This window comes from Cricetulus griseus, chromosome 2, assembly GCF_003668045.3.
Source record: "Cricetulus griseus strain 17A/GY chromosome 2, alternate assembly CriGri-PICRH-1.0, whole genome shotgun sequence".
Lineage (NCBI taxonomy): Eukaryota > Metazoa > Chordata > Mammalia > Rodentia > Cricetidae > Cricetulus > Cricetulus griseus.
In genome coordinates, this window is record NC_048595.1 from 277,539,042 (window position 1) to 277,566,606 (window position 27,565).

At 39.7% G+C, this 27,565-nt stretch overlaps 1 protein-coding gene across 2 annotated transcripts in view; it reads left to right on the forward strand.

Annotated features, from left to right (window-relative positions):
- Positions 1-27,565, forward strand: part of Grm1 (glutamate metabotropic receptor 1) — a 376,448-nt gene that overhangs the window by 86,155 nt on the left and 262,728 nt on the right. For both annotated transcript variants that reach the window (XM_035440388.1, XM_035440389.1), the window contains exon 2: positions 25,598-25,847. In XM_035440388.1, the coding sequence (XP_035296279.1) occupies positions 25,598-25,847 (250 nt within the window). The remainder of the gene's footprint in view (positions 1-25,597; positions 25,848-27,565) is intronic.

Below are 27,565 nucleotides of genomic sequence, written 5' to 3' on the forward strand. Positions count from 1 at the left end.
CTTGGATGAAGAGGGCTTCCATTTTGAGTTGCTTCTTATATGAGTGCTTGTCATACTTGAATATGCATTTCTTTCGTTCACATAGACTGCTAATTAGTGGTGAATCATTTCTTTGTTTTGTCACCTGGTTCTTGAAGGAAAACAACGGAAATAAAGATACAGCATGGAAGCGAATTCATGATTTAATGTAATGGATTAGAATATTTATCTTAGAGCTTTCAGGCTTAAGTTTTTAAATCACACTTTTAAAAACATTTATTTATTATCTATTTATTTGCATATGTGCATGTGTATATGCTATCATGTGTATTCGGAGGTCAGAGGACAACTGGTGGCAGTTGTTTTTTCCTATTCCTATGTGGGTTCCACAGTATCAAAATCAGATTGTCAGGCCTGGCAGCAAGCACCTTCCCCCACTGGGTCATCTCGCTGGCTCTAAGCACATTCCTGCTTTCAGTCTACTTTGCTTAACACTGAAGAAATGATAAGTTTCTATCCTATCCATTTCCAGCCATGGCCAGAATGAGAGAAAAAAATGTCTTTCGTTTTCAAAAAGTCGATGCCTTATTGGTTTTGTGGATTCTTTGCTGAAGCCTCTTGTAAAGAGGGAGCTAAGGTTGAGTTGACCCATTATAGAACAAACTACACTAATGTTTGTGAAGCCTGAACTGAGAGCAAATATTTGAATGACAACTTTTAAAAAGACGTTCTTGATAACAAAGGATTTTTATCTTCTGCTCTGCGTCATCATAAATAGTCCTTAAACACTTCCTGACATTCTTGATGTAGAGGATAATTAAAAGGAAGGGAGAAGAAGCCTTAACCTCAACAGTGTGAGGCACTTCCTGTACCATACTGCTTTCCCAACTCTTAAAACATCTTTAAGTATTTAAGTGTTTTTATTGATTTTACTGGTTCAAAGTTAAAACAAAATCATTTTCTATGATGACTCAATAGGAGTCTCACCATAATCTCTAAACTAAACAATTAGTTATTTAAAATTCATCAGTTATGGGCATGTGTCAATCTCTGAATGTTCTTCTAAATGGTCTCATTAGTTGTTTCCCATCATTTTAATTTGTAATCATCGGGGAAGAGGGTGAAAATTTCCTGTGCATTTGGTTGTTGAAATTCTAATTTTGTTTGTTAATTTGAGAAGCTCTGATGATCTGTACTATAGAAAAAAAATTTAAACTCTCTCCAAAGAACCTCTTCATTTGCTGCTACAAGCTGTTTAAGGTCCTTGGGCGAAGGCAATAAACACTTCTACTGATATAGACAGAAGAAATAACTGTAGTTCAGGATTCATTTTGGCCAAGCCATTTTCTAATTTACATTCATTTTAAAGGTATTTGCATTTGATTGATAAGACCTTGACGAACAGCTCGAAAATTATATTGCACTTGGTACATGGAATAAAATGCTGGGGCCCTTCTCCAGATTTTGGAAGTGTTGTATGTAAGTGAGCAACCCTAAAGCTTGAAGTTTCATTGGCTTCATATTCAATTTGCTTTGGCTCATGTGTTGACATTAGTTTTCCTTCCAGAAGCACAACTACATTATATTGCTGAATGTGGTCTTCTAGGAAGTCAACTCTTGATATGGGTGCCCTACACATATCTACATCTAAGGATGTTGCATGTCTTAGGGAAAATGGCATAGGGTTTGTGCACAGCCAACACACTTCTTTTGTCTACTTATGTGTCTAGCTTAGTCATAATTTCTCACATAGTGTAAATACTACATAAATGGTTGTTATTCTGTACTTTTAATGGAGTGATGATAAGTAAAACATTCATATATGTTCAATATTGACACATTTTAAAAATATCTTTAATTTGTGGTTGGCTGAAATCTTGAGTGCTGAACTGTACCTATGGGGAGATGGTAATACTTATCTACAGAAAGAGACTGTGAGGTTGGGATTATATAAAGTAAGATTGTTTTGAAGACTCTGCCCACTTCTGAAATGAGCCTGGTATCTTCCTGTAGCTTCAGATGATAACCCTCTCAAGGCTTATGTTAAATACACTGTTAGTTTAGAGTCAGAGGTGAAAACAGGCAGTGCAGCTGATAGCCAAAAGAGAGGATGCCAGACCCCAAAACTTAACTGTCTCAGCAGCCAAGGATATGTTCCAAGGCGTGGGGGTGGGGCCCACAGATGCTCTTGAAAGCCTGTCACTTGCCCCTGAGGTAGTGTGTGTGTGTGTGTGTGTGTGTGTGTGTGTGTGTGTGTGTGTGTGTATTGGGTAGGATTAGAAGGAACATCTTGCTTTAAGATCAGAGATTTATAGTATGACCACAGTCCTGGTAACTTCTTAGTAAAGAAATTTATTCATCATCAAGACAATTTTCCAAATTTCAAATTACAGAATGGACATGGGGACAAGTGAATTAGGATCCAAATATCTTCATTTGGCTTGTCTTACTGCTTCTCATTAAAGTGTGATATTTTTGACGAGATTTTTATCTCTCTGAGTTTATCTTCTCATCTGCAATTTGATAATGTATGTTTTTCTAGTTGTCTATTGATACAATCAGATTGTAACAAACTGTCTCCAAATTCAGTAGCCTGAAATAAACCTTGTTCATTTTTACTGTGAATTTGAAACATGGACAGGTCTCAGTGAGGGCAGCTGGACTGTTCTATTTAGAGGAAATAGGCTAGTTTAAATACTGAGGGTTAGTGTCACCATCACTTGTCACTAACTGAACTCATTCACCTGTCTGATGGCTAATGCTGGCAAGCTGCTGGGACCTTAGGTGGCAGCTATAGTGCCTACACATGCCTGCAAAAATGGCTTACTCACAGCACAGTAGCTAGCTGTCAAGGGCAAATACACAGTTGTCTAAGACAAAGCTGTTATCAATTTGTGACTCATTTTCAATGTTATCCAGGGTCACTTTGGCCATAGTCACAATTCTATTGTTTGAAAGGAAGTAACAAAGACTATAGTCTTCTATGGAAGAATGATAATGCCACATTGTAGGAAGAGTATGTGGGATGGGATATATTGCTGTGACCATCTGCAGAAAATGCCATCTGCCAAAGGATAATCATAGTAGTGTTTATCAAGAGCACTTAATATATCCCAAGAGCTTTGAGATTTGTAACCTCATACTACTCCATTTAACATATCACTACAACATGGTGGGGCAGGCAGTACTGTCATCTACCTATTTTCCAGATGAGAGAAATGTAACTTAGAGAATAAGAGGTGGAGTTGAGATTTGAATCTGTTTTCTTAGAGCCCAGGTTTTTACTCCTTTACTGAAGACTTGTTCTTGGGACTGAACAAGAACTTTGTGGCAATTATGAAAACTTGAGTGTTTTTAAAGAGGAAAATGGGCAAGTTTTTAGATTATTGATAGTGACAATTTCAGACACAGTAGTTGTGTCTGGTTTGTTGAAGTATTGTAATAATAATGAATGATAAAGTTTTGATATTTTGCAATTCTCAAAAATTGAGAAATACCTCAATTCCATTTTTTCTGATCATTTTATGTCCTCATCCCAGCATCCTTGGCCAGGAGTGTGTTTAAATTATGGCATCAAAGAACGTGAAAGCTGTAAGAAATCTTTGATGGTATATGGCACAGCCCACACCTGGATTTCGAGTCCTTATATGTGTTCTTTAGCAAACTCATGATGTTGAGAAATAATTATTGATATAGATTATTTTCCCTTGATGTTTTCAGGTCAATGTAACATTTAATGAAGTTGGTCTATTTAGTCCTGATGAAGGAGAGATTTGGGGTGAAAGATTCTTTTAAATTCATTTTGGTGGTTAAATATTTGGGCATTTTTACTGGAATTTTTCTCTTTTTTTAATCTGTTAATGTTTAACTAAATAGCAATATGTGGGCAGTGCAGGAAAGAGAACAGAAGGTAATGTCCCCACACCCCAGAGTCTGCTTTGCATAGAAAGTAGACTGCAAAACTGACTGGTTTGAATCTGAGAGACTGGTTAGGGGGAATATGTGGCCTGTTTTTTGTTTGTTTGTTTTTTGAGGTATTGCATTTCACTGAGCATGACAAAAGATTCCTGAATGTGTATGGCAGTGTGTTTGTGGCAGGGAAATTGATTTCATTTCTGAACTAGCACACTAGTTCAGAACTAGTCAGTGTATAGGTGAAACTTTCTGTGAGTGGCTTTGGGCAGAACAAAGCTAGAACCCCCTTCTCTGATAAATCCCCGTGGTTCATGGGGATGTATAAGACAACATGGGAAGATGACAATGGCGGGCAGCTCCAGCTTACCCTGAGCTGAGTCTCAGACTGAGTTCTCAGGTGAGACACCCTAAACTGTGGAGATGAAGGGTCACTTGCTGCTGATTGCTGCCTCCTGTTAAAGACCCGGAACTCTATCCTTGTGTAGTAGCGTTAGGATTTCTTTGTTTATGGGGTTTCTTTTGCCACAGAAGGGCCAGCTTGCTCTGGTACCTTATGTGGGGCAGGTTGGTTTGACTTCCTCCTGGGCCTTGGGCAATAAGTCTCAAAACCATAGGTTAGCCCCTGAACATGGACCCCAAATGGATCACTTAGTCATAGAATCAAGTTATCTTATTTTAATATTTTTTTCTATTCATGTCATTCAGAAGGCAGACGTTTCCCTCACAGCCTAGAAATTTTTGGTTGTTAGACTGCAAGATTTCAAATGTGCTGGCAGAGAGAAAACACCTGGTGCTGGTTTTTCAGCATGGTGCATCTGTGTGTGGTAAGATAATCAGGGACCTGTCCTCTACCATGGTCTCATCAATCACTGCTGAGGCTCAGGAGCTCCAGACTTGATGTGAACATGTTTGATTTTATTCCAACTACTTCCTGAGACTCTCAGTTTTAATTTTCTTCTTTCTCCATTCTGCTCCTTCCCTCCATCTCTCCCTCCTTCCTTCCCTCCCCCCGGCTCTCCTTTCTTCCCTTCAGCCTCCCTCCCCATTCCCCTTCCTCCTTCCTCCCTTCCTTCTCCTCCTTTCTTCCTTCCCCTCCTTCCTTCCAAATGAAAATAACATTTTAATGAGTTCAATAATTCAATGTTGCAAAATATGTGAGTTTCCTGAACATAAACCATGAAATAAGCTTTCTTGAGAAAAGTACATGGGTGGGGGCAGTATCAGATAGTTAAGAGGATCAATTAGCTGGTTTGATTTCGAGTTGTCATCTAATTTTGCTTTTTTTTTTTACCCTTTCATACAAGTATATAATACATTCTGATTACTTTCTCCTCAGTTATCTCTTTCCCATTCTTAACAACACCCCATGGCCCATCACAACCATTCTCTTTCCCAGATTCTATTTCCCTTTTGGTGGTATTTTATGAACCATTTGGTTTAACCAGGCTGTCTGTGTGACCATTACATTGGAAGTATTCAGGAGTCTCATGGAGTCAACAGTGGAGACACAAGTGAAGGCAATTTCCTTTCTCCCTGAATACATCAGTAGCAAATAGGATCCTCCATCCTAAATCCTTCCTCCATCCATTCCTGGCTGTTGACAGGCTCATTCTTGTTTGGTGCCAGTGCAAGCATCTGCAGATGATGTGGCTTTGTGACTAAAATGGCTAAGTCCTGCTCAGGAGATGATACTTTGCAGCCTTCTTGCTATTATCTGGTTCCTACATTCTTTCTGTCCTCTCTTCTGCAATGGTCCCTGAGCCTTTGAGGAATAACACAAACAATGTATTTAGCAGCGAGCACACTCATCTATTACTTATTCTCAGTAATTTTTACAGCCATGAAACTTTACATTCATGACCAATAAAAACACACACTCTCTCAAATATATATGTATGTTAGTAATATATATATATGTACACTATATAAATGAAGAACTTGCATCTTAGTAATTTATAAATTAATGATATAATATATATATATATATATTATATTATATATTATATATATATGAAGAATTTGAAGGGAGATGCTCTGCATGGCTGGCAAAGCTCCTCATAGAAGCCTCCTCCTTCTCTTTCTTCTTTTTTCCTGTTAGTCTTATAAATCTCAGGTTGGCTTGGAACTTGTAATCTTCTTGCTTCCATTTATCAACTGTTGCAATTACAGACATGTGTCACCATGCCTGTTATCGAGTGTTATTTTTTATGCTAAATCATTGATTTTCACAAAAGAAACCTAGGAAGAAGGCAACTAAATCCAAGGAAGGTGACATTTGATATTTGACCAGTTCACTATTGGGAAGCTAGAGCCTTCTCCCCTGCTGATTTGTGACAATGTTGGGTAGAGGGCTTCAGATGATAGAATAGCTCTTGTCTGAAGTTTCTTATTATTTCATGAGGGAGGTAATATACACACCAAAGGTTATGTACCATTGTGAGTCCTCAGCTTTCTCTGTGAGGTGACTCTCCTTGTAGAAAGTTTAGTAGGCATAATCATCACAGATTAAGTTTTGATGTATTTTGTCCAGTTAACAATAGTACATTGGAATGCCTTAGTGTTCAATGTTCTCCCTGTCCTCCAAGGGTTACTTTTTCATCCTTAAATGTTGTTTTATATTAACCATGGATTAATGCTTCAGGAGTCAAAGAGCTTAGACAGTGACAGCTTCAGGAAATGCCTCCTTAATGAGCTTAGACCTGGGCAGTAGACTACTTCATTGTTGAGTGTCTCAAGATATATTTATCTGAATTCCTCAATTCCTGTAGGAGCTCTGTGATTACAGATGTCCATTACTGTGCCTGGCTTTGAATGCATTTTGGGTATTCAAACTCAAGTTGCCACTCTTGCATAGGCAAGTGCTTTATTCACCAAACCATCTCTCTAGTTGCATAATTTTCATTATGATATAGAAAGTCCACATGTACATGCTCTTGCTTTAGAGGCTGCTGAAGGGGAGTGATTTATGAGTCCAGAAATTCAATTCAGCTATCTCTATGCATCCAAAGGTTTCACATACATGGATGGGCCCAACCAAACATGGGTTCAAATACTCAAAAGAAATGGTATCTGCCTAAGACAGCTCCTGTAGGCTGAGACAGGAGTATAACACTTTCAAGAGCTATGGAATGAGTTCAATGCCACTCTGGGAAACTTAGTGAGACTCTGCTTTGAAATCAAATGACATAAAAATGGGGATATAACTCAGTGGGAGAATACTGCCGAGCCTATGTGAAGCCGTGAGTTCAATTCCCACTATATGCATGCATGAGTGCACACACACACACACACACACACACACACACACACACACACGCATACACCTTAGTTCTCTACTTAGACATGTAAAGACAGTTTTTTCTTGTTATTATTTCCTGGGCAATATAGTATATTCATATAGCAGTATAGAAGAAGGTGTTCATAAGTTATATGCAAACATTATTCCTTTTATAGGGACTGAATGTCTAGACTTTGGCATTTATTGGATGTCTTATAATCAGCTACCTATAATCAGCAGGGATGACTATTTAATCTTACTGCAGTAGAGTTTTCAGGGACACTAATCATATAATTGCTGTTTCAAATAATCAACAGTTATCTATGTTGAATTCATTCATCCATTGCAAGTTACTGAGTAGATATACAACGTAGGCACTATGTTGACTGTGACGCAAAAGCATGTGTAGATACAGTTCTTACTTTTTGAATGTGCAGGCATTAGGAAAATATTCACACTAATAAATGATTATACATTTATGGAACCACAAGTTCTATGAAGGAAATAAACAGTGAGTGGAGACTGAGCCATGGTAGGGCTACTTTATATAGAGCAATTGGCAAAAATCTCATGAGTAAAGAAAGACTTGAGACTCTGAACCTTGGAGAAGGCAGAGGAAATCTAACCGCTGGAATCTCCATCAGGAAAAGTACTTGCCACATTTGAAAGCAAAGTCCAGTGTGATTGCAAAAGTGAGATGTTAGAGTTGTAAAAGAAAAGGTGGGGAGACTGGGGCTCACATGGGACATTTCAGGTCATGAAAGGTTTCAAATTGTTAGGGAAACACAAAAGAGGATGAGAAGTAAGTGAACTGATCCAATTGTATTTAAGGTAAGCAATATGTGGTTTGAAATAAACTGGAGAGGCAAAAGCTGGGGAAGAAAGGTCACAGGGTAACTTCAACTTGGGTGAAGGGACTATCAACAGGTAGATTGTTGTTGAATGGGTAACCTATCCATTGAGGTTATAGGGAAGTAAGCATAGGAATGTGGTTTTACTATTAACAGGCAAATATAATTTATCTAAATTAAGTTCAACTAAGGGAAACTTTTTACATGTAATGCATATATGCATTATATGTATAGCTATCTAGTGTACATAATTAATACTTTTTGTCCTCTTGTTTCATTTTTAATTGCAAAGATCAGTAACTACTCCTACTTTAGACCAAGTCCAGGGAACAGACTTAGAGTAGAAATATAATTTTGATGCCTTTACTTTGTGAACCTTTACAATCAAAAGACCCAGATCCTTTAAAGCCATAGATACAGGACAGAGATGTAGCTTAATTGATAGAGTAGTCACTTAGCATGGACAAGGCCCCGTGTTGACCACCAGCAGCATATAAACTGGGTATGGTGATATATTCCTGCAATCCTTAGCATTCAGGATGTGGAAGCTGGAGGATCAGAAGCTCAAGGTCATCCTTGGCTACCTAGTGAGTGTGCAGCAAGCTTCAAACAATAACACTAACACTAACACTAATAATAATAATAATAATAATAATAATAAACACAAAGCATGTATATGTCTTCCTTGGGTGAATTGTTTCTATCCTTCTCATTATGTGAGGATACTCCTTCCTCTTTCTTGTATTTCCTCATCTTCTATATATTACTATTCATTCATTCATTCATTCATTCATTCATTCATTCATAGGCCTTTTCAAGAAATTTATGACCTTATCTAGTACATGGTCCTTGCATATAAGTTGGTTTGCTACCCACCTCCAGGCTATATATTGTCCTTGGTCCCCCTATCTCTCTGTCTTTCTGTCTCTCTGTCTCTGTCTCTGTCTCTGTCTCTGTCTCTGTCTCTTTCTCTCTCTCTCTCTCTGTTTCTTGGCTGCCGTGAGGTGAGCCATTTTTCCCTACCACATGTTCCCTCCCACAATGCTCTACTCTCATGTCACACAAGTCTAGAAACAATGGGGTCAAGTGTCTATAGTCTGGAATTCTCAGAATATTAGCCAAAATAAGTCCTTCCTTTCTTGGGTGTGGTTGCTGGTAATTTTTGTCACAGTGATGAAAACTATCAGAGAAAACTATGGAAGGTGGGCTCTACTCCAAGTTTTTTAAGATATCTTCCTTTTCATTTCATTCATTTACATCTCTGTCTTTTATGTCCTCATGGAAGGTACTAGTCTTCCATGCCTAGCGCCCCCCTCTGTTGGGAGTCCTGTTACCCGGATGAGGTGTGAAGATGTAAAACAACAGATTTAGGGAATCATTCACCATCAGAGGCTATTTGTAATTAATCTAAGGATATAACCTAGAGAGGATATCCAGGACTCAGCTGTATTGTGAACTTGACAAGTTCTGCCTTTAATGGAGGATTCTGTTAACCTCATCTCCAGGGCCTCATGATGTCTTTAGCTGTCTACTGAAAGTACTACGAAACCAAATTCTATTAGGGTGTTGGAGGTTAATGTGTTTCCTCTCCAGGACCATTTTCTTTTCAGAGAAAAAGAAAAGTAATGTCTTATTAGTGGTAGAATTTCAGATAGAGGTCAGAGGATGTCTTGAGAGATGCGGGCATTTGCCAGCACTTGCAGCAGCAGGATCTTCAAAGCTTGTTCCAAATGTCTTGGCCAGAGGAGTGGATCAGATGCCCAGTGACATTTCCTTGGTTGTGTTCTTGGCACTTCACTCACTCTGCTTTGCTCACTGTCACTTAAAGATAAAGCCCATCATTCCCTCTTTCCCAGCCCATCTGACTCACCCATGCCCATTCTTGTCATGTGCCTCATTCCATGCTGCATTCTGAATAAGATCATGGACTCCAGAAACTGATTCCTTAGGCCACTCTCTTTTACTTAGTGTATGCTTCAATTTTACCAATTTTAGAGGGATTTAAAGACATAAAAGCCTTCAGTTAGAACACAGTTCTGTAACTTATGATGTTATATAAGCAAATAATACCAAGCTTTCATATATCACTTATTATGAATAATAAACTTTTAGGTAGTACTAATGAATTCAAATGCTAATTTTTGATTAATGCAAATGTTGATATTTGCATACATTAAACTTACTGAATTTGCTGCGTGATGATGGCACATGCCTTTAGTCCCAGCACTCAGGAGGCAGAGGCAGGCTGATTTCTGTGAGTTTGAGGCCAGTCTGGTCTACAGAGAAATCTGTCTCAAAAAATAAAATAAAATTACTGAATTCTTATAATAACTCTTTGCAGATGGTTACAAAGTAACCATTGATCTCCACTTCTAGATAAGGGAACAAAAGGGCTGAGAAAATAACTGACTTGCTCCAAATCCCACAGACACTAGGAAGGCAAGTACCTGTTTCTCACTATTTTAGCATGTGACCTCTCCTAAAAACAGAGTATTTAGTCTAAGAGAATGGGAGAAGTAGTGGAAGTGTCTCCAGACTAGATTTACAGACCCATAACACAGACTTGATTATCCATGGTGGTCCCCTCACTGTGCAGTTAAGGGGACTAGAGCCTGGACAAACCAGAAATTAGCAGATTGTCAGAGGTCAGAGTCACCATGAGGCAGATCAAAGCCTTGATTAGGATTCACAGAATCAATTTTACTGTTTTTTTAAATCCACTATATTTACTGTCACATGATGTTATGTCCTTTGAATGAAGGCAATATTCACTTCAGAACTTAATTTCCTTTTGGCTAAAGGTTGAATGTATTTGATGAAGCAGCACTTTCACTGGTGATGTACAAGACATAAAAAGTGGGTTATATAGAAGGAAACTGAGAAGTTCACAACAGAACTGGGCTAATTCCATTGAGCAAATGGTGGCTAAAAGTAGATACTTAGACGAGTAAAGGAACAGCTGGCTCCCGAGCATCAGTCCCATGATGCAGGGCAGTCTGTCTATTAGTTCAGGTTCACCTAATGACCTTGTTCTGTACATGGCCTTTTTCCTCGCTTGTCAGATGCTTTGGAGGATGGTGTCTCCTTCCCCACCTTCTAATGCCTCTATGTCTAAAAGTCAGTATTGGTGAGAACCAGTCTGCAGGCAAGATAGGTTTTAAGTGGTTCCATATAAAGTGCTTTCTCTTCTGCTACAGTAATACACTTATAAGAGAAATCAGATTGGGAAAGGAGAAAGCTGTTGGGGAAAAATTCTGTTAAACAGATGTCTACTCTGAGAACTGAGAATATGAAAAATGTTTTGACACGACGCTCGAGATTATGAAAGAATGCTGATTCATAGTGTTCTAGAGTCACCAAATGTTGTGCTATAAGGAACCTGAGGGATCTCCTAGTATGAACCCCACATTTTGATGCAAGCTAAGAAGATCAAATAACAAATGGCTCAAGGATATAGCTAGTTAGAGGCATGAGCTACTTTTGGCTTTCTTCTGGACATTTTACTGTGAAATGTCATGTATTCATTCCTTGGTGTCTACAGTGACTCCCTCAGATTCTGCTCATGTTGTGTTTGCTCATAACTGATACCCATCCTCCTATATATTTTCAGTTATCTTTAGGTACTACATATCTGTCCTCAGGAGACTCAGGCAGGAGTATCACAAGTTCCAGGCTACACAATGAAACCATGTGTCAAGGAACCAAACTTGGATAAAATAAGAAATGGATTGCTTATAATATCTAATGTGATTTAAATGCTATGCAAATTGCTATTCTCTGTTGTTTAAGAAATCCAGATAGGGAAGAGTCACAGCATGTGTGATACACTCAAACATTACCAATGTTACTCTTCAAGACACAAGACTTTGTTTCCTTGAGAGATAACACTTTACACTTCCTCTTAGACACCGATGGTTTGCATTGGTCATTGAGTTGATATATTAGAGACATGTTTTGGGGTGGAATTGAGTTTTAGGAGACAAATTTTCATATTGGTAAGGACGAGAAGCAGCATAGGGAATGAGCAACTGAGACACAGAAGAAATGATGCATTCAGTAGAGCTGGAGAGAGAGCCAGAGAAGCTGTTGGTGGGAGTGCCTGTTAACCTCTTCATGCATAGGATTCAGCATCGTCTCTGGTATATGGTCAATTCAAATTTTGCCTTTTGGCAATCTTGGGAATGTCCCCCCGCCAGATGTTTCTATCTAATGGTGGTTGAACTCGTGGATACAGAACCTGTGAATCCAGAGGAATAGGCATAGAATATTGAACTTGCCTGCCTTAAGCTCATATACCAAAACACAAAGATAAAATTTTCACAGTGATTGAGGCAAGAAAATACAAAGGAGAGGCTCTGAGGGCTTTTTTCTTAGCTTGCATTTCCTGACTCAAGGAGAGAGAGAGAGAGAGAGAGAGAGAGAGAGAGAGAGAGAGAGAGAGAGAGCAGGTTGGTCTTAGCAGATCACAGTCCCACCCTTATGCCTCACCTCACAGTGATTTTCAAGTGCCCAGGTTTATGTGGGGGCAACATAACCCTTCAGTCCAGAACCAGTGTCAAGAACGCGTTCACTTGCAAAGAGCAGGAAACCAGCCCCCTGGTGGAATCTTACTAGATGAGGATTCAGCTCTCCCATGCAGTCGGTAAGGCATGTACCAGTAGGAAATGCAGGGCTGGTCTGCAGCCTAGTGTTACTCCCAAGTTTGTGCACTGGTCTGTCTTCTGTTTGTGTGTGAAGGCTTTGTCCAGACTGAAGACACTCGCCTACCGTCACACTCTTGCAAAGGTTTCCTAGATGCCTCATTTTTCAATTATCATTCTCTGAAACTGGTCACTTTGTTTCTCTTACTGCCAGGGGGTCTGGGTAGGTAGGTATTCTTTCTTTCTTTCTTTCTTTCTTTCTTTCTTTCTTTCTTTCTTTCTTTCTTTCTTCCTTCCTTCCTTCCTTCCTTCCTTCCTTCCTGTCTTTCTTTCTTTCTTTCTGTCTGTCTGTCTTTCTTTCTTTTCTTTTCTTTTCTTTTCTTTTCTTTTCTTTTCTTTTTTTTTGGTTTATTCAAGACAGGGTTTCTCTGTGTAGCTTTGGAGCCTATTCTGGCACTTGCTCTGGAGACCAGGCTGGCCTCGAACTCACAGAGATCTGCCTGCCTCTGCTTCCCGAGTGCTGGAATCCTAGCACTGGAAGGCGTGGGCCACCAACGCCCGGCCAAGGGTAGGTAGGTATTCTTGACTGCATGTTTTACTGCAAACAGAATTAGGGAGCTTATAGGAAGGAAGAATGGCAACCTGGATAGTGTGTGGGAAAACTACTGGAGTCTGAAACACCCCACCCCCCAAAAAATGGTAAGGATGAGAAATTTGGAACCACAGGCTTTAGGGTCAGGCTCCCAAGTCCTATATCTGACAGGTTTGGGTGGGTTACTTTACTTTTACTAGGCCTCAGAGTCCTCCTGAAGTCCTGACAAGATGAGGCAACACAGTTGTAGTAAAAATAAAGAAGACAATGTAGACATTATTTCCATAAGCTTTCCTACTGTTTTCCGATCATTAAAGTACTTACCGTCCTGAACCAAACCATGCTTTAATTTCTTTTTACTTTTAATTTCAGTGACACGGAAGTTCAGACAGAAACTGTTTAACCAACTTTTATTCACCATTATTTTCATATCAAAAATGCTGCCTGTCCTCGGCTTACTATGTCAGAAACAAACACCTTTGTGTCTTTCTTCAGTGCCAAAATTAATTGAATAATGATGCATTGATAAGTCATGCAGAGTCTTCAATGGCAGAGATCTGTTAGATAATCCCATTTACTCAGGTAATCTGGCTGAAGTCAATGCATGTTCTTACTTATTCTGATTCTTATTCCAATCTTGCTGAGCAATATTGGCTCCCATATCACATTTCATGCAGCATGCAATAAATTTCTCTCTCTGTGTGTCCTTTGTCTGCCTATCTGTACAGGTGTGGGTTACAGAATGAATGCAAGTTAAAGAGGCGATGGTAGAGTTATAGAGGTTTCAGAAGTAGGCTGATAGAAATGCAAACAGAATCTGTGTTGATGAAGGAGCAAACTCAAATCAGTGTCTTGAAGAAGCTGCTGATGTAAAGTCAGGGTTGGGAACAAAGATGCAGCCTGCTGCAGAGAAAAAAGGGCTTGGAGCCACAACAGAAAGAGTTTGGATAGGTCCAGACAGGTGAGCAGTTGGGCAGACACATGGCAGCTATATGACCCATGCCAATACTGGGGATCAAGTCCAGCTTATTCCCCAGAACAGTCAGGAGTTCAGTCCTTGACACACACACTGTGTGTTAGATGACAAGTCAATGAGGCAGTGCTGTCCATCCCAGCTCTAGTTACTCAACATTTGATGGGGTCCAGGTGAGGGAATTATGCCCTTTTCTTGGTCTTCTGTATCAGAGAAAACCTAGGGCCTGTTTTCCCCGATGGAATTAACATGCCTGTGTGTCTCTATCACCTCATTTCACCCCAATAAACTTATTGTGATTTCAAATAAGAAATCTGGTCTTGACCTCTTTGCTCATCACTTTCCCTAGTACACGAATGGACTTTGGGAGCTCAGTCCATATGGAGGGATACTCTCTCAGTCTAGACACATGGGGGAGGGTCTAGGCCCTGCCCCAAATGATATGACAGACTTTGAAGATCCCCCCATTGAAGGCCTCACTCTCCCTGGGGAGCAGAAAGGGGGTGGGACAGGGGGTTGGGGGCAGGCAGGGGAGGAGGGGAGGGAGAGGGAACTGGGATTGACATGTAAAACAAGCTTGTTTCTAATTTAAATTAAAAAAAAGAAAAAAAAGGAAAAAAGAAATCTGCTAACTCAATCCAATTATGCAGATATGACAGGAAGTAGGTTATGGCCAACTTTAGTTAAAGGTAGTCTCAATATTATTTAAGAAGAAAATTTGTTATCTATGCATGATAATATTTAAATATGATTTATACTGATTCAAGCCAACCAAGAGTTAACTTCAGTGAGACAAGCAGCTTGGTTTCAACCAAGCTACCGCCCTCTATGGGAAAAAAAAAAAGATGGCCAGGCATATAGCTTAGACATAGGGAATTTACAGACAGAGATGGAGATAGATAGAAATGACAAAGATAAACATTAAGATAGGCAGAGATAGAGACAGAAATAGAGATAGACAGACATACAGACAGACAGACAGACTGTTTTTTAAAAATAGAGAAAACATACCAAGATTTCAAACAAAAACTTTGCTAATCAATCCAAGCATTTAGATCTATTAGGAAGTAGCACATAGCCTATAGTTAACTTTGCTTTAAGGCAGTTAAAATTATATTGGTTACATTTCCTTTAAGAATAAAATTTGTTATCTAGGCATGAAAAGAGATAAATTTCTCTTCTCTGAAATATCTCACAAAGCCCTGCAGTAGCTGTGCTGGGCAAGACACAGTCTTCAGTTTCCACTTCTATACATTGCAATTTAAAAGTTATTTTCTTAACAAAATAATCTACTTATTATAGATATTTTTTATCTATTTTATTGTAACTTATAAAATAGATAAAAATGTAACCATATACAATCCTATCACACAAAGAAATCTGGCTAATATTTTATATATTCTTCAACTCTTCTGTATTTATGAATACTTCTAATGATCTTTGTATTGTGAAAAATATTTTAGCCATTTTTACAATTTAACAACATGGAATAAATATTTTCATTGTGACTTAATACAATTCTGCATTACCTAGAGAACATTTGTAGAGATTATTTTGATGTACATAATGCTTATTTAACCAATGTCCTATTGTTGACATTCTTTTTCATTTGTTTTTGCTGATTATTATTCCCAATTCTGTACTGTGATAAAGATTTTAGTAACTTAATGGATAATAAAAGTATTTTCTGAGTCAAGGGATATGAAGTTGATCTAACAATTCCAAAGATTTGGAGTGTTGGGATCAAAACTTTCACTAAAGAGTAGGAAGAATTTACTTACTCTGGCATCAACTCTTGCCAATGCTTAGAATTGTTTACTTTGTATGGTTTCAGACTTCTTTTTCATAGTCACCTGTGTAAGACTCTAACATGCACACAGGGCAACTTGAGGGCTGTCACTTGAAGACTCGTTGACAGATTCACTGTAGACAGACAGAATTTCCGTGTGTGTGTGTGTGTGTGTGTGTGTGTGTGTGTGTGTGTGTGTGTGTGTGTGTGTGTGTGTGTGTGTGTTTGTGTTTTGTTTGTTTGGTTCAAGGCAGGAATTCGGTGACAGCCCTGGCTGTCCTGGAGCTCACTCTGTAGACCATGCTGACTTTGAACTCACAGAGATCCTCCTGCCTCTGCCTCCTGAGTGCTGGGATTAACTGTTTGTGCCACCACCACCTTGCTTAAATGCTTTTCTAAAATATAAACATCAAATGCCCCAAAGTAAAAAAGACAAGAGCATCAAAATGTGGTAGGGAAATCCTGACACATAAAACCATGAGTTCAAAGCCAGCTCCTGAAGTTAGGAAACAACTCTGAGCTTGGATTTTATAAATAGGATCATGGAAATCAATGATTCTGAAGCTCTTGGGTCAATGTTCATGCTGTATTCCATTTTTATATTCTACAACTGTAGAGAGACCTAGAGAGTGAAACTTGCATTTTTCTTTCCTGTTTTTGAAAGACTCACAGTTTTAGTTACGTGTATGTGTGTGTATCTGTGTGAGTACATACACATGAGTGCAGGTACCTAGGGAGGCCATCAGGGTATGCTGTGTCCCCTGGAGCTGGAGTTACAAGTGGCTGTGAGCTGTTTGAAGTAGGTGCTGGGAACTGAACTCAGGTCCTTATCAAGAACAGAAGGTGCTGCACTCTTAAGTACCGAACCATTTATTCAGCCTTCTCTGCATTTTCCTGTGTTCTAGAAAATTTGCATACATTACCACACACTATTTAATATACCCAAGAAGGCTTTGTCATGCATATTATTAACTCCATTTTACTCAAAAGGTACCCAGGGCTCTCAAAGGAAAATTCCTTAAGGTTATATAGTGCCTGGTAAACAGAATTGAAATAGGTTGAATTGCCTCCTGACACATCCTCTTAACTACTCAGCTATAAGGTACAGTGAGGGCACAAAGCCGAGGCACACATATCCTTAGTATCCTTACTTCCATTCCACAAAGAAAGCAGCCATACTGTGATAAATCTCTTTGATGCTTTCCTTGCACCTTTCCATACAGGGGCTTGGGAATTTCTGGAAAAAGCTCTGTTCTTTGGGACTGCCCTGTTTACAAAAGTTCCTTCAACGACCTTGTGTATCAGTTTCTGTACATGCTGTTGCCTGAAAGTCCTAAGGCAGGGGATGACACTCACTCACTGATGACCAGACCCAGGATGCTGATGTGTTGGAGGACTCAGCAGGTGTTTGAATGGAGGCAAAGGAACCATCATATTTGCTAGGGAATCAAACAAATTCCAAGGACCAGGGACAGGTTGAGTAACAGAGGTCATTTTTCTATTGGGAGACAACAAAGCTGAATGGTGACTTCTTGAGTGCCTGTCTATCCACATCGACCCAGCTGATATCTGTCTCCATAGAGAATGAAGACAGGATGAATTTGAACTTTTATTGGATGAAATTTAGGTTAGAAGGAAGAATTTCCTGAGAGTGGTGGATGTTCAACCAGGGATTTCTAGAATGTGCTGTGAGATCAATTTCTTACTATAATTCTTTTTTAAATGGGCCAGTATCATATTTGCCCAGTGTGTCTCAAGAAGCGGTCTGTTGACAAAGGTTGGTCTGGAACTGTATGTACAGACTAGATTAGAAAGGCAGGAACCCTCAGGTGGCCCTATGACTGCATGAAACAAGGATGTCTAAGATGTAAGAGTAGTATTACTTCCAAAGTTAAAGCCTTCCTTCTGTAGGAGGTAGAAGAAAGAGTATCATGCTGCCTTGTAGAATTGATGTGTAGATGTGTAAATAAGCAATGGTGAATACGGTTGTTTGACTAAAGTTTAAGAAGGTCAAATAACGTTTTAATTATATTGATGAATCATTTTTTTCTTTTGTGTGTGTATGTTTGTGTGTGGGGGTGTGAGTGTGTGCATGCACATGCATGTACATGTGTGTGCATGTACATGGAGGCCCAAGATTGATGTTGGAAATCATCCATCACCACATTTACCTTATTCATTGAGGCAAGTCTCTCAGTTAAACTCAGAGCTTCCTCGTAAGGCTAGTCTTACTGTCCAACTTTCTCGGGGATTCCATGTCCTCCTTGTGAGGCTAGAGTTTCAGATGGGTTTCCTGTTTACCCAGTGTTTAAAAAGGTTCTAGGGATCAAAAATCTAGCCCTCATGTTTGCTAGGCAAGTGTTTTAACTCTGAGCAATTTCTCCACCTCCCAATGACAGCATTTCAACAGAAATAGCATCTGAGTAACAAGGGAAGTATTTGAAAGTGTTAGAAGTGGATACTCCCATCTATACAAGGGCTACATTAAGAATATTGACAAACAATATGATACCTGATTGCTTTAAAATAATATATATGTTGGAAAATACAGAATTAAATGGAGCCATTGATTTTTATTTCTTTGGAGAGATTCAATGTTTATGCCCATCGTCAGTATTTTTCCATATGTTGTTATTCTATAGGTAGTCTATTCATATTACCTTGAAGCTCTTTAGTTATTCAAAATAGGGATTTCTTAGTGAGTCATGTGACCTCCCTAAATGTCGTTATCAGCTGATTAGATGCTCAGTTTATAGCATATTTTCTTTTACTCTGTGATTCTTATACTTTTGGTTGTTAGCCTAGCCTTTAACAGCTGAGCCATCTCTCCAGCCCTACCTTGTGATTCTTTTGTCAATTAGCTAAGCTAGAGACTAGCACTTTCTGGCATGAATTTTCTATTTTATGGGCTACTCTTCCCTTTGCCTCTTACTCTCTAGGTTTTAGACAACACTGTTAACAGGAACAAAGTCTGTCATAAAATCTGTTATGTTGCAGCAACATATAGCACATTTTTATGTTGTAATCTTATGCCAGATGCCTCACTAGAGACTGCCACAGAACGTCATTCTTAAACGACCATGAACCACTGCCTGCTCCAGAATGACTCCTCACTGCCTCTAGAAATACCATCTGCATCTTCGCATCCATTTCTATTTCCTTTGAATGTCAGCACTTCCTTAGCACATGTTCTTATAGGGCCAGTTTCACCCCTCCTTTTCTCAAGAGGTTTTCTCTAGACATCCCTGCCCATTGACCCCCAAACCTATTACTTTTATAGTTTTCTTTTTTTGTATAGCATATTCAGCTCAGTGCTGTATTTTGCATAACTGTTATATTTCCATAACCAATTGTAAGTTTATGTAGGGAACCAAATAGCATAGTAGTTTTGAGTAAGAACTTCTCAAGTTTTAAAGCTTAGATACACCAATGGGTTGCCCTGGGAAACTACCTAATATGCCCAGGATTCCAAGTCTGCACTGGTAAAAGAGAAGCATGTCACTTACATGAGTTTGTTTTAGTGGACAAATTAATACTTGGCTGTTTAGCCCAGCAACACTAGACACACAGCCAATACATATCAGACTGTAGGGTAAGCCAGTATATGATCTTTCTTAGTAACCCTTAAAGGGCAGAACACAGGCATTTTTAAGTTGAAAGTTCAATAAATTACTGCAGACTTTTAGCTTTTTAAGTGTTTTAGTATAAATTATTTTCACATGTTCAAAATTTTTCTCTAGGACTAGATCCTGAGAAGTGTCTAAATAAATTCTTCAATGACTGAGAAGGCAAGAGGCCAGAAGGCAGGATGGTGGTTTAAGGCAGGCAGAAGGCAGAGTCCCTGGCTGAGTGTATTGTTTTCAGTCTTGCAGTGTTCATGGCCCGGCAGAGTGCTCACCTACTTTCCCTTCTGTGGAAACTACACTTGTGTTTTAAGACTCAGAACAAGTACTGTATACTTTGTGCCTATCCCTGACTTTTAGTCATTGGCATCTGCACTTCATGCTTGCAGTTGTCCTTCTCCTGCCATTGTTTCAGTTGCTTGTAATTGACAGTAACGCGGTGTAAGCTCAATGAGAAGTGATTTTTCTTCACCTTTTTAAATGTCATTTGCACCTGTCCTCAATAGGCTAATAGGTATGATTGGATTCTTGTTCATTTTCTTCTTTTTATTTATTCTTCTTTCATATATTACATTCTGATCACAATTTCCCTCCTCTCCTCTCCTCTCCTCTCCTCTCCTCTCCTCTCCTCTCCTCTCCTCTCCTCTCCTCTCCTCTCTCCTCTCCTCTCCTCTCCTCTCCTCGCAGTCCCTCCTCACCACCTCTTTTCTCTCTCAGATTCACTTCTCCATTTCCCTTTAGAAAAGAGCAGGCCTCTCAGGAATATCAACTTGTTATGGCACAACAAGTTACAATAAGACTAGGCACATGCCTCATATCAAGGATGGATGAGGCAACACAGTGAAAGTAAAAGCATCCCCCAAACAGGCAAAAAAGCCCCTGAACCCACTGTTAGGAGTCCTAAAAGATCACCAAGCTACACAGTATAGTACATATGCAGAGGACCTAGGTCAGACCTATGTAAGCTTCCTGATTGTCACTTCAGTCTCTGTGCGCCCTTATGAGCCTATGTTAGTTGATTCTGTGGGCCATGTTCTTGTGGTGTCCTTGACCCCCAATGGCTCCTATAGTCCTTCCTTCTCTTTTGCATGATTCCCAAAGCTCTGACTAATGGTGAGCTGTGGGTCTCTGCATCTGTTCCTCTCAGTTGCTGGATGAAGCTTCTCTGATGATGATTATGCTAGGCTATGATTGCATTCTTGAGAGACCAGTAAGATAAAGCTTATGAGTGCAAGTTTTAAACTATAATGATTTGTAAAAGTAAATTTTGCTGTTGTATTCATGTAAATTTGTATGCCAGTTTGGAGACTTCTAGTCATTATGAGAGAAACAAGCAATTTATACACAGCCGAGTGTATAACTCTCAGCTCTCTATCAGTTTAGATGATAAATAATCATGCAAAGTGCATGGTTTCCACCTTAAATTTCAGCATTAGGGAGGCAGAGATAGGAGGATGACTGTGCCTGAATTGCAGCCCGTCTTGCACATTGTAATTCCAAGTCAAACAAGGCCACATAGTGAGACCTCATCTCAACAAATCAGAATAAAAATTGTGGTTTAAAAATCATATTAATAAAAAAATTAGAGCAAGATCCCTATAGAATGAATTAGCCAACATAGATATTGTAGTCAATTATGAAAACACAAAATGAATTTGTGTGTGTGTGTGTGTGTGTGTGTGTGTAGCAATAAAAAAGATCCTAAGAGTCAGGGCAGATTAACAACTGTCCTAGTCACTGTTCTATTACTATGAAGAGACACCATGGCCAAGGCAACTCTTATAAAAGAAAGCATTTAATTGGGGGCTTCCTTAGTTTCAAAGGCTTAGTCCATTATCATCATGGTAGGAAATATGGGGGCATGGAGCATGCCAGCATCCTGATTTGTAAGGAGGGAGAGAGAGAGAGAGAGAGAGAGAGAGAGAGAGAGAGAGAGAGAGAGAGAGAGACTGAGAGAGGGAAAGAGAGACTGAGAGAGTTTCTTGGGCCTTGGCATGACTTTTGAACTTAAAAGCCCACTCCCAGTGACACCCTTACTCCATTAAGGCCACACCTACTAATCCTTCTAATCTCATCAAAGAATTCCATTTCCTGGTATCTAACCTTCCAAAATATATGAGGGCTTATGGGGGCTATCTTTTTCAAACAACCACAACTACCATTCAGTTCTTCGGCAAGCAGGTTTCATGCCCATTGAGAAATCTCACTGATTGGTGTCTCAGTCTATTTGTAAAGTGAGGGGTTTGAACTAAGCATGTCCATGGCTGTTACTAGATATAGAACACAAGCATTTTCTAATTCTCATGCAAAGAACACCGTTGGTCACTCAATTTGCATGTGTTTTGATGAAGAACTAAAATACCTTTGGGGATTGAAGCCCGAGGGTTGGCACCTCAGCAAGAAGGTTATCTGTCACGAAATGCCATCTCCTAACAAACTGACAGTGGCTTTTTCTGAGTCTATTCATAGTGTCATGCCCAAACCTGTATTTACTGAGAGTGGCATCTCACTTCCTTCCTCATGCCCTCTCTTACAGATCAATAAGGCCTTTGTTGGCTTCCTCTCTTCCTCAGTCAATGCTTCTTGTTTTGCTGTTTGCTTGTTTCCACAGTCCAGGGACCTAGAGTGCTCATGGTGTGTTAATTCTTTCATTTGGCCATCTCTAAAGTAGATTATGTAGGGTATTGCAGTTGTCAAAGGACAAAAACATAATTTGATCACAAAATCCTATGAAAAAGGACACAAGAAAGCTTTTTATAAACATACAGGGCAATCAGTGCTTGTGACATTTTCACAGATGTTAAAATTCAAGTTACGAGTCCTTTTTGGAACAAATTATTTTATAATTGTTTGACTAAATAATTGCTATATTTATCTGACACCCTATTTTTGTTTAAAAATACAACCAATTTTTCTAAAAATATTTTTAATAACATTCTCCTGAACTGAAGGCATATATTTGCTAATTCTGAATATTATCCTTATTAATTATTGTTATTATTAATTTTGTTGTTGGTGCTTTTTTGGGATACTCTACAGTCATTGCTTTCCTAGATCTTGCTATATATATTAGGTTGGACTTGAATTCACAGAGATCCACTTACCTCTGCCTTCTGAGTACTAGGTTTAAAGGCATGCATCACCATGGCTGAAAATACTGAAAATTATTAGTGAAATCCTGACTTTCTGATAGATAAAACAATTTGCCTTATTTTAATTGTGCCATTTTAATAGTTACTAAGGTCTTGTGATTTTTGTAAACTTTCTACCCACTGACTGTTTATTTTAAATTATTTGTTTATATCCCTGTATGTTTCTCAATTGGCCTTGTCATAACAAATGCTCTCAAGTGAACTTCTCAATAGTGAGTTTAAGTATACAAAACCATTCTAAGTACTAAGAATACACCACAAAACAAGTTATATGGAGATATTCTCATGAAACTTAGGTTCTTAGGAAAATAAACCATAAGTAAGTTATGGATATTGGGATTAAAGTAGTGAACGTGATCAGAGTTTACTTCGAGGATAATTTAAGCTATTAAAAGGCTTTCCAGACAAGGTGGAATGAATATTGAAATATGGTTGACAAGATTATCTGCTAGAAGAATGTTTGCTCAGATGCTGGAATGGATGCCTTTGGGGTCTTCCAGGAAGAGAAAGGCAGCCATGGTGGTAAAGAAGGTGAGGGAGGGAAAGACAGAGTTGGAGAAGATGGAAGGATCGGCTTGAGTCTAGTCTGGTTGCCTGGGTGAGGTTCTATTTTGTGTTTAAGCACGTTGGAAAGCAATTGGAGCTTTTTGTGAAGGAGCAGCGCAGTGTGAGTCACACTTTAACAGGGCACTAGGTGTGAAATGAACCAGTGCCAACAAAAAATGGAAGTAAGGAGTCCAATCTAGAGGCTAAGTCAGTTGCCTGGGTAAGAGCTGATAGTGTTTGGTGGGGAGGATGCTCTTGGTGGTCCTCCCTGATTCCTTTCCTCCAGTTCACTGATCTATATCTCTTATTTAAAAGTTACAACATAAATAGAAACCTGTTAATCTAAGCTATCACTTCTCTCCTTTGGGAACCATATTCAGTGAAGGACCTGGGGCTAATTGTTAGCTGAGATAAGCTTCCTGCTTAATTAGCACCTGCCTCCTATCCTCCTCTGCATCTCTGCCCCTCTGCCCCTCTTCCCCTCCATCAATTCCTTGAACAAGAATCTTTTTCTCAGTCTTCTCTTTTAGTGAACATGGCCTAAGATGTGGTTTAGGACAGGAGAGACTGAAACAGAGCAAGGAGACTGGCCCAGCACTCGGGAGGCAGAGGCAGGCGGATCTCTGTGAGTTTGAGGCCACTCTGGTCCCCAGAGTGAGTACCTATAGGATAGGCTCCAAAGCTATACAGAGAAACCCTGTCTCAAAAAACCAAAAAAAAAAAAAAAAAAAAAGAATGTTCTGGAGACAAGGGCTGCAGAAATGGATCTTGTATGTGGCGGCGGGGGGGGGGGGTACAGATACTAGACTAATTTCCTAAATTTTGTTATTGAGAATCTGGAAGAAGCATGTTTGTGAAGTAGAGGAGGAAAGGGAGTTGATCTGATATGCTAAGTCTGAGAAGTCCACAAATGGACATGCCAGACAGGTAAATGAAAGTCATAGTATTTTACTCCAAAGGACTTTGCAGCCTGAAGTCACAGTAAGTGACTAAGCAGTCTCATTTGTACAACACTTGAGGGCACACAGCTGGAAGGAATACCTGGGATGTGAGAGTAATCAAAGAGTTTCCCATGATGGGCTCCTAGCCTGACAACATTCAGAGGTTGAGCAGAGATGGACAGTAAAGCAAACGAACCAAGTATTGGCCTTTTAATAGTGAGGGGACTAGAGAGGGCTGTGTCAAGACCCAGAAATATCAAGGGCTTTAAGTTGTGTGTGGCCCTGAATGAAAGTTGCTGATTAAAATGAAGATCGTGGGTCATGACAACAGGGTGTGATTAGTAACTCTAATAGCAAAAGACTTCAGTGAAAAACAATTTTGAGATGGTGGATATATGTATGCCCAAATCCATGAAGCTTCAGCATTAAATGTGTGCTAACTTTTAACATACCAATAAAATGCAAAAATATTTCATTAAAAAAACAGAAAATAAAGTGAGAATGGAGAATTAAAAAGCCGATCTGTTGACCTAAGCAGCTCTTTCTGTGGGGAGCCGGAGTAGCTTAGTTGTGGCAGTTCATCCAAGAACTATTTTCCTTGCTTTGACACATTAGGAGCAAGAAATCCATTATCCAAGAAAGAGAGAAGAATCACAGTAGAAAATATTAGAATAGACAAGAAATGATGGAAGCTGTTGACCTTGAGTAGGGGTTGGCTTTGTCCCCAAGCCCTAAATACTTGCATCCGCAAGAATGACAGAAGCTATGAGTGTCAGTGTGGAAAGATTTATAGATGTTGCAGTCAGCAGTTGGATTAATTATTAACTTTTCTTCTGTGTTCTTGTTGAAACTGAAATGTGTACTCCAGCTGATCAGGTGGTGGTGGAGTGCGTGGTTTAGAGATTTTTCAGGGCTACTTATCTAGTCTAAGCATCTGTGTCTTGACTTGGAATCCAGATGAAGCCGGTTGACCACCATATTCCCATGAGCTCAACTTTCCACATGGTTAAAATATGGGACAGGCATTAATAATCCTGGCTGTAAAATAGGGCACCAATCCTTCATTTCACAAAAGATGTGCAACTGTGGATGGATGCCCAGCTCATGTAATTTCTGTTGGCTTTCATAGACTTGGTTGTTGGCTATATCTGATAATGTCTACTCTCTGAGGTCTCCTCTTGACCCCAGTTAGACTTTGACTTATTGGGCAATACCCACCCCCTCGTGTGCGCACCACTCCTTTACCCACAAGTCCTCATTCCAGTTAGCAAGACTGTGGCTGACGCTGAGGTCTTAAACATCTGATTGTTTCTGAACAGGGAATTACGGCGAGAGTGGAATGGACGCTTTCAAAGAGCTGGCTGCCCAGGAGGGCCTCTGCATCGCACACTCAGACAAAATCTACAGCAATGCAGGAGAGAAGAGCTTTGACAGGCTCCTGCGCAAGCTCCGGGAGCGGCTTCCCAAAGCCAGAGTTGTGGTCTGCTTCTGCGAGGGCATGACGGTGCGGGGACTCCTGAGTGCCATGAGACGCCTGGGTGTCGTGGGCGAGTTCTCACTCATTGGAAGGTAAATCTTAGTCTCTCTCTCTCTTTCTCTCTCTCTCTCTCTCCAAATAGTGGGCACATGCATGAATTCTTAATATAAAACCAAACCTCTTGACTCAAGGTGAGGGACACATGCAGCACAAAGCTGAGCACTTGTGTCCCCCCTCACGCAGAGCAGACCTGCTGGTGTGTCCCGGATAGAGAAAGGCATGCTGAGCAGCACGGCTGATAACAAGCTGATGAGACTCTTTTAGAGACATGATGTTTGCCAGAATGTCTCCTTGTCCTGGCAAATAGTCCTTTGCTTTGACTTCCTCCAGATCCCAAGTGAACTATACCCAGCACAGTACTAGTGAGTGTCCGCAGGAACAGAACGTAGACATTATGAGTGGAAATTTAAAGAACTGGCTAAACGGACATGAAGACACACAGTAGGACTTTTTGGTGATATAATCCCCTATCATACTGTGTGTGTGTGTGTGTGTGTGTGTGTGTGTGTGTGTGTGTGTGTGTGTGTGTGTATAGGATATTTCATGATGTTCCAGTGTGATTTCTGCAAATGTCTTGAGATGGATTCATTCTCTTTCCTCTTTCTGGAGGATATGGGTGTGTGTGAGTATCCATTCCCAGCATCCTTTATTTCTTTCTCACAGGGTTTTGACCTAATCTATTCCTTGCTTACTTAGTTATTATTTTAATATTGCATGGATGAACTGCCATTTTTCCTACTGATTCTACCTCAGCAAAGGTGCACCTGTCCTCAGTACCCCCATAATCCTCCAGATTTTGGTGCTCCCTCTTTCTCCTACACTGGGTGGGGTATAATCATGCTGCTCCTACAGAATGACCTTAATTTCTGGCCCCATTCTCTTGGAAGCTGTGGAACATAGCAGCAGTCTTGTCTTGTCCCAGGTAGACTCTCTTTCTTCCTGCTTTGCAGCCATGGTGATGATTACAAAGTCCACTCTCACCACCATCTGGAATTAGCAGCCCGAGACACTTCATTGGCTTTTGAGAAACAGGTAGGATATAAATACAAACCAACAAGTGAAGAGACATTGAGACACTCCCTAGGAATGGGGAGGCATGGTGGACAGGTCACACTGTGAATCAAATCCTGTGAATTACTGAGTTTGGGTAAGATTGGCACACATGCACTCACGGTCATCACCTTGGCTTCTTTAGCATGATGCAGGAGTGTGGAACAACTTAGAATGCTCATAAAAAGCAGGCTCTTTAAGGAGATGCATTTGAAGAAGATTCCTGTCTTTTTCAGGAGGGAAAGGATGAAAGCAGCGTTGTTGAAAGTGTTACTCAGAATACTGTTCTTAATATAAGCACTAGGGCAGATGGCATCCACACAGTCACTCTTCAATTACTTCTATAAAATGCCTGCTACTCTTATTTTTTATAAAGAATGTTTACTTGTAAAAGTCTGATGTCTATCATTTAAAAAACAATGGTACTGAAGTCTCTTTAATATCTTGGGGATGATCTACCTTAGATTAAGAAATCTTGAACAGATGTGGCAGATGTGAGCTTTGGAGTGTGCAGACCAGCTGCTTTATGAAGGATGATGATCAGAAGTGCTGCTCTGACTGCAGTGTAAATCCATTCTGTCACTGTTGTTGAAAAACTGGGAAAGGTGATGAAATGACACCTTAAACCTCTGTGGCTCTAGTCTGTATGTTAATAAGGAAACTAAGCTTATGTAAGCAATTCTGAGTCTTTTGTGCTGTG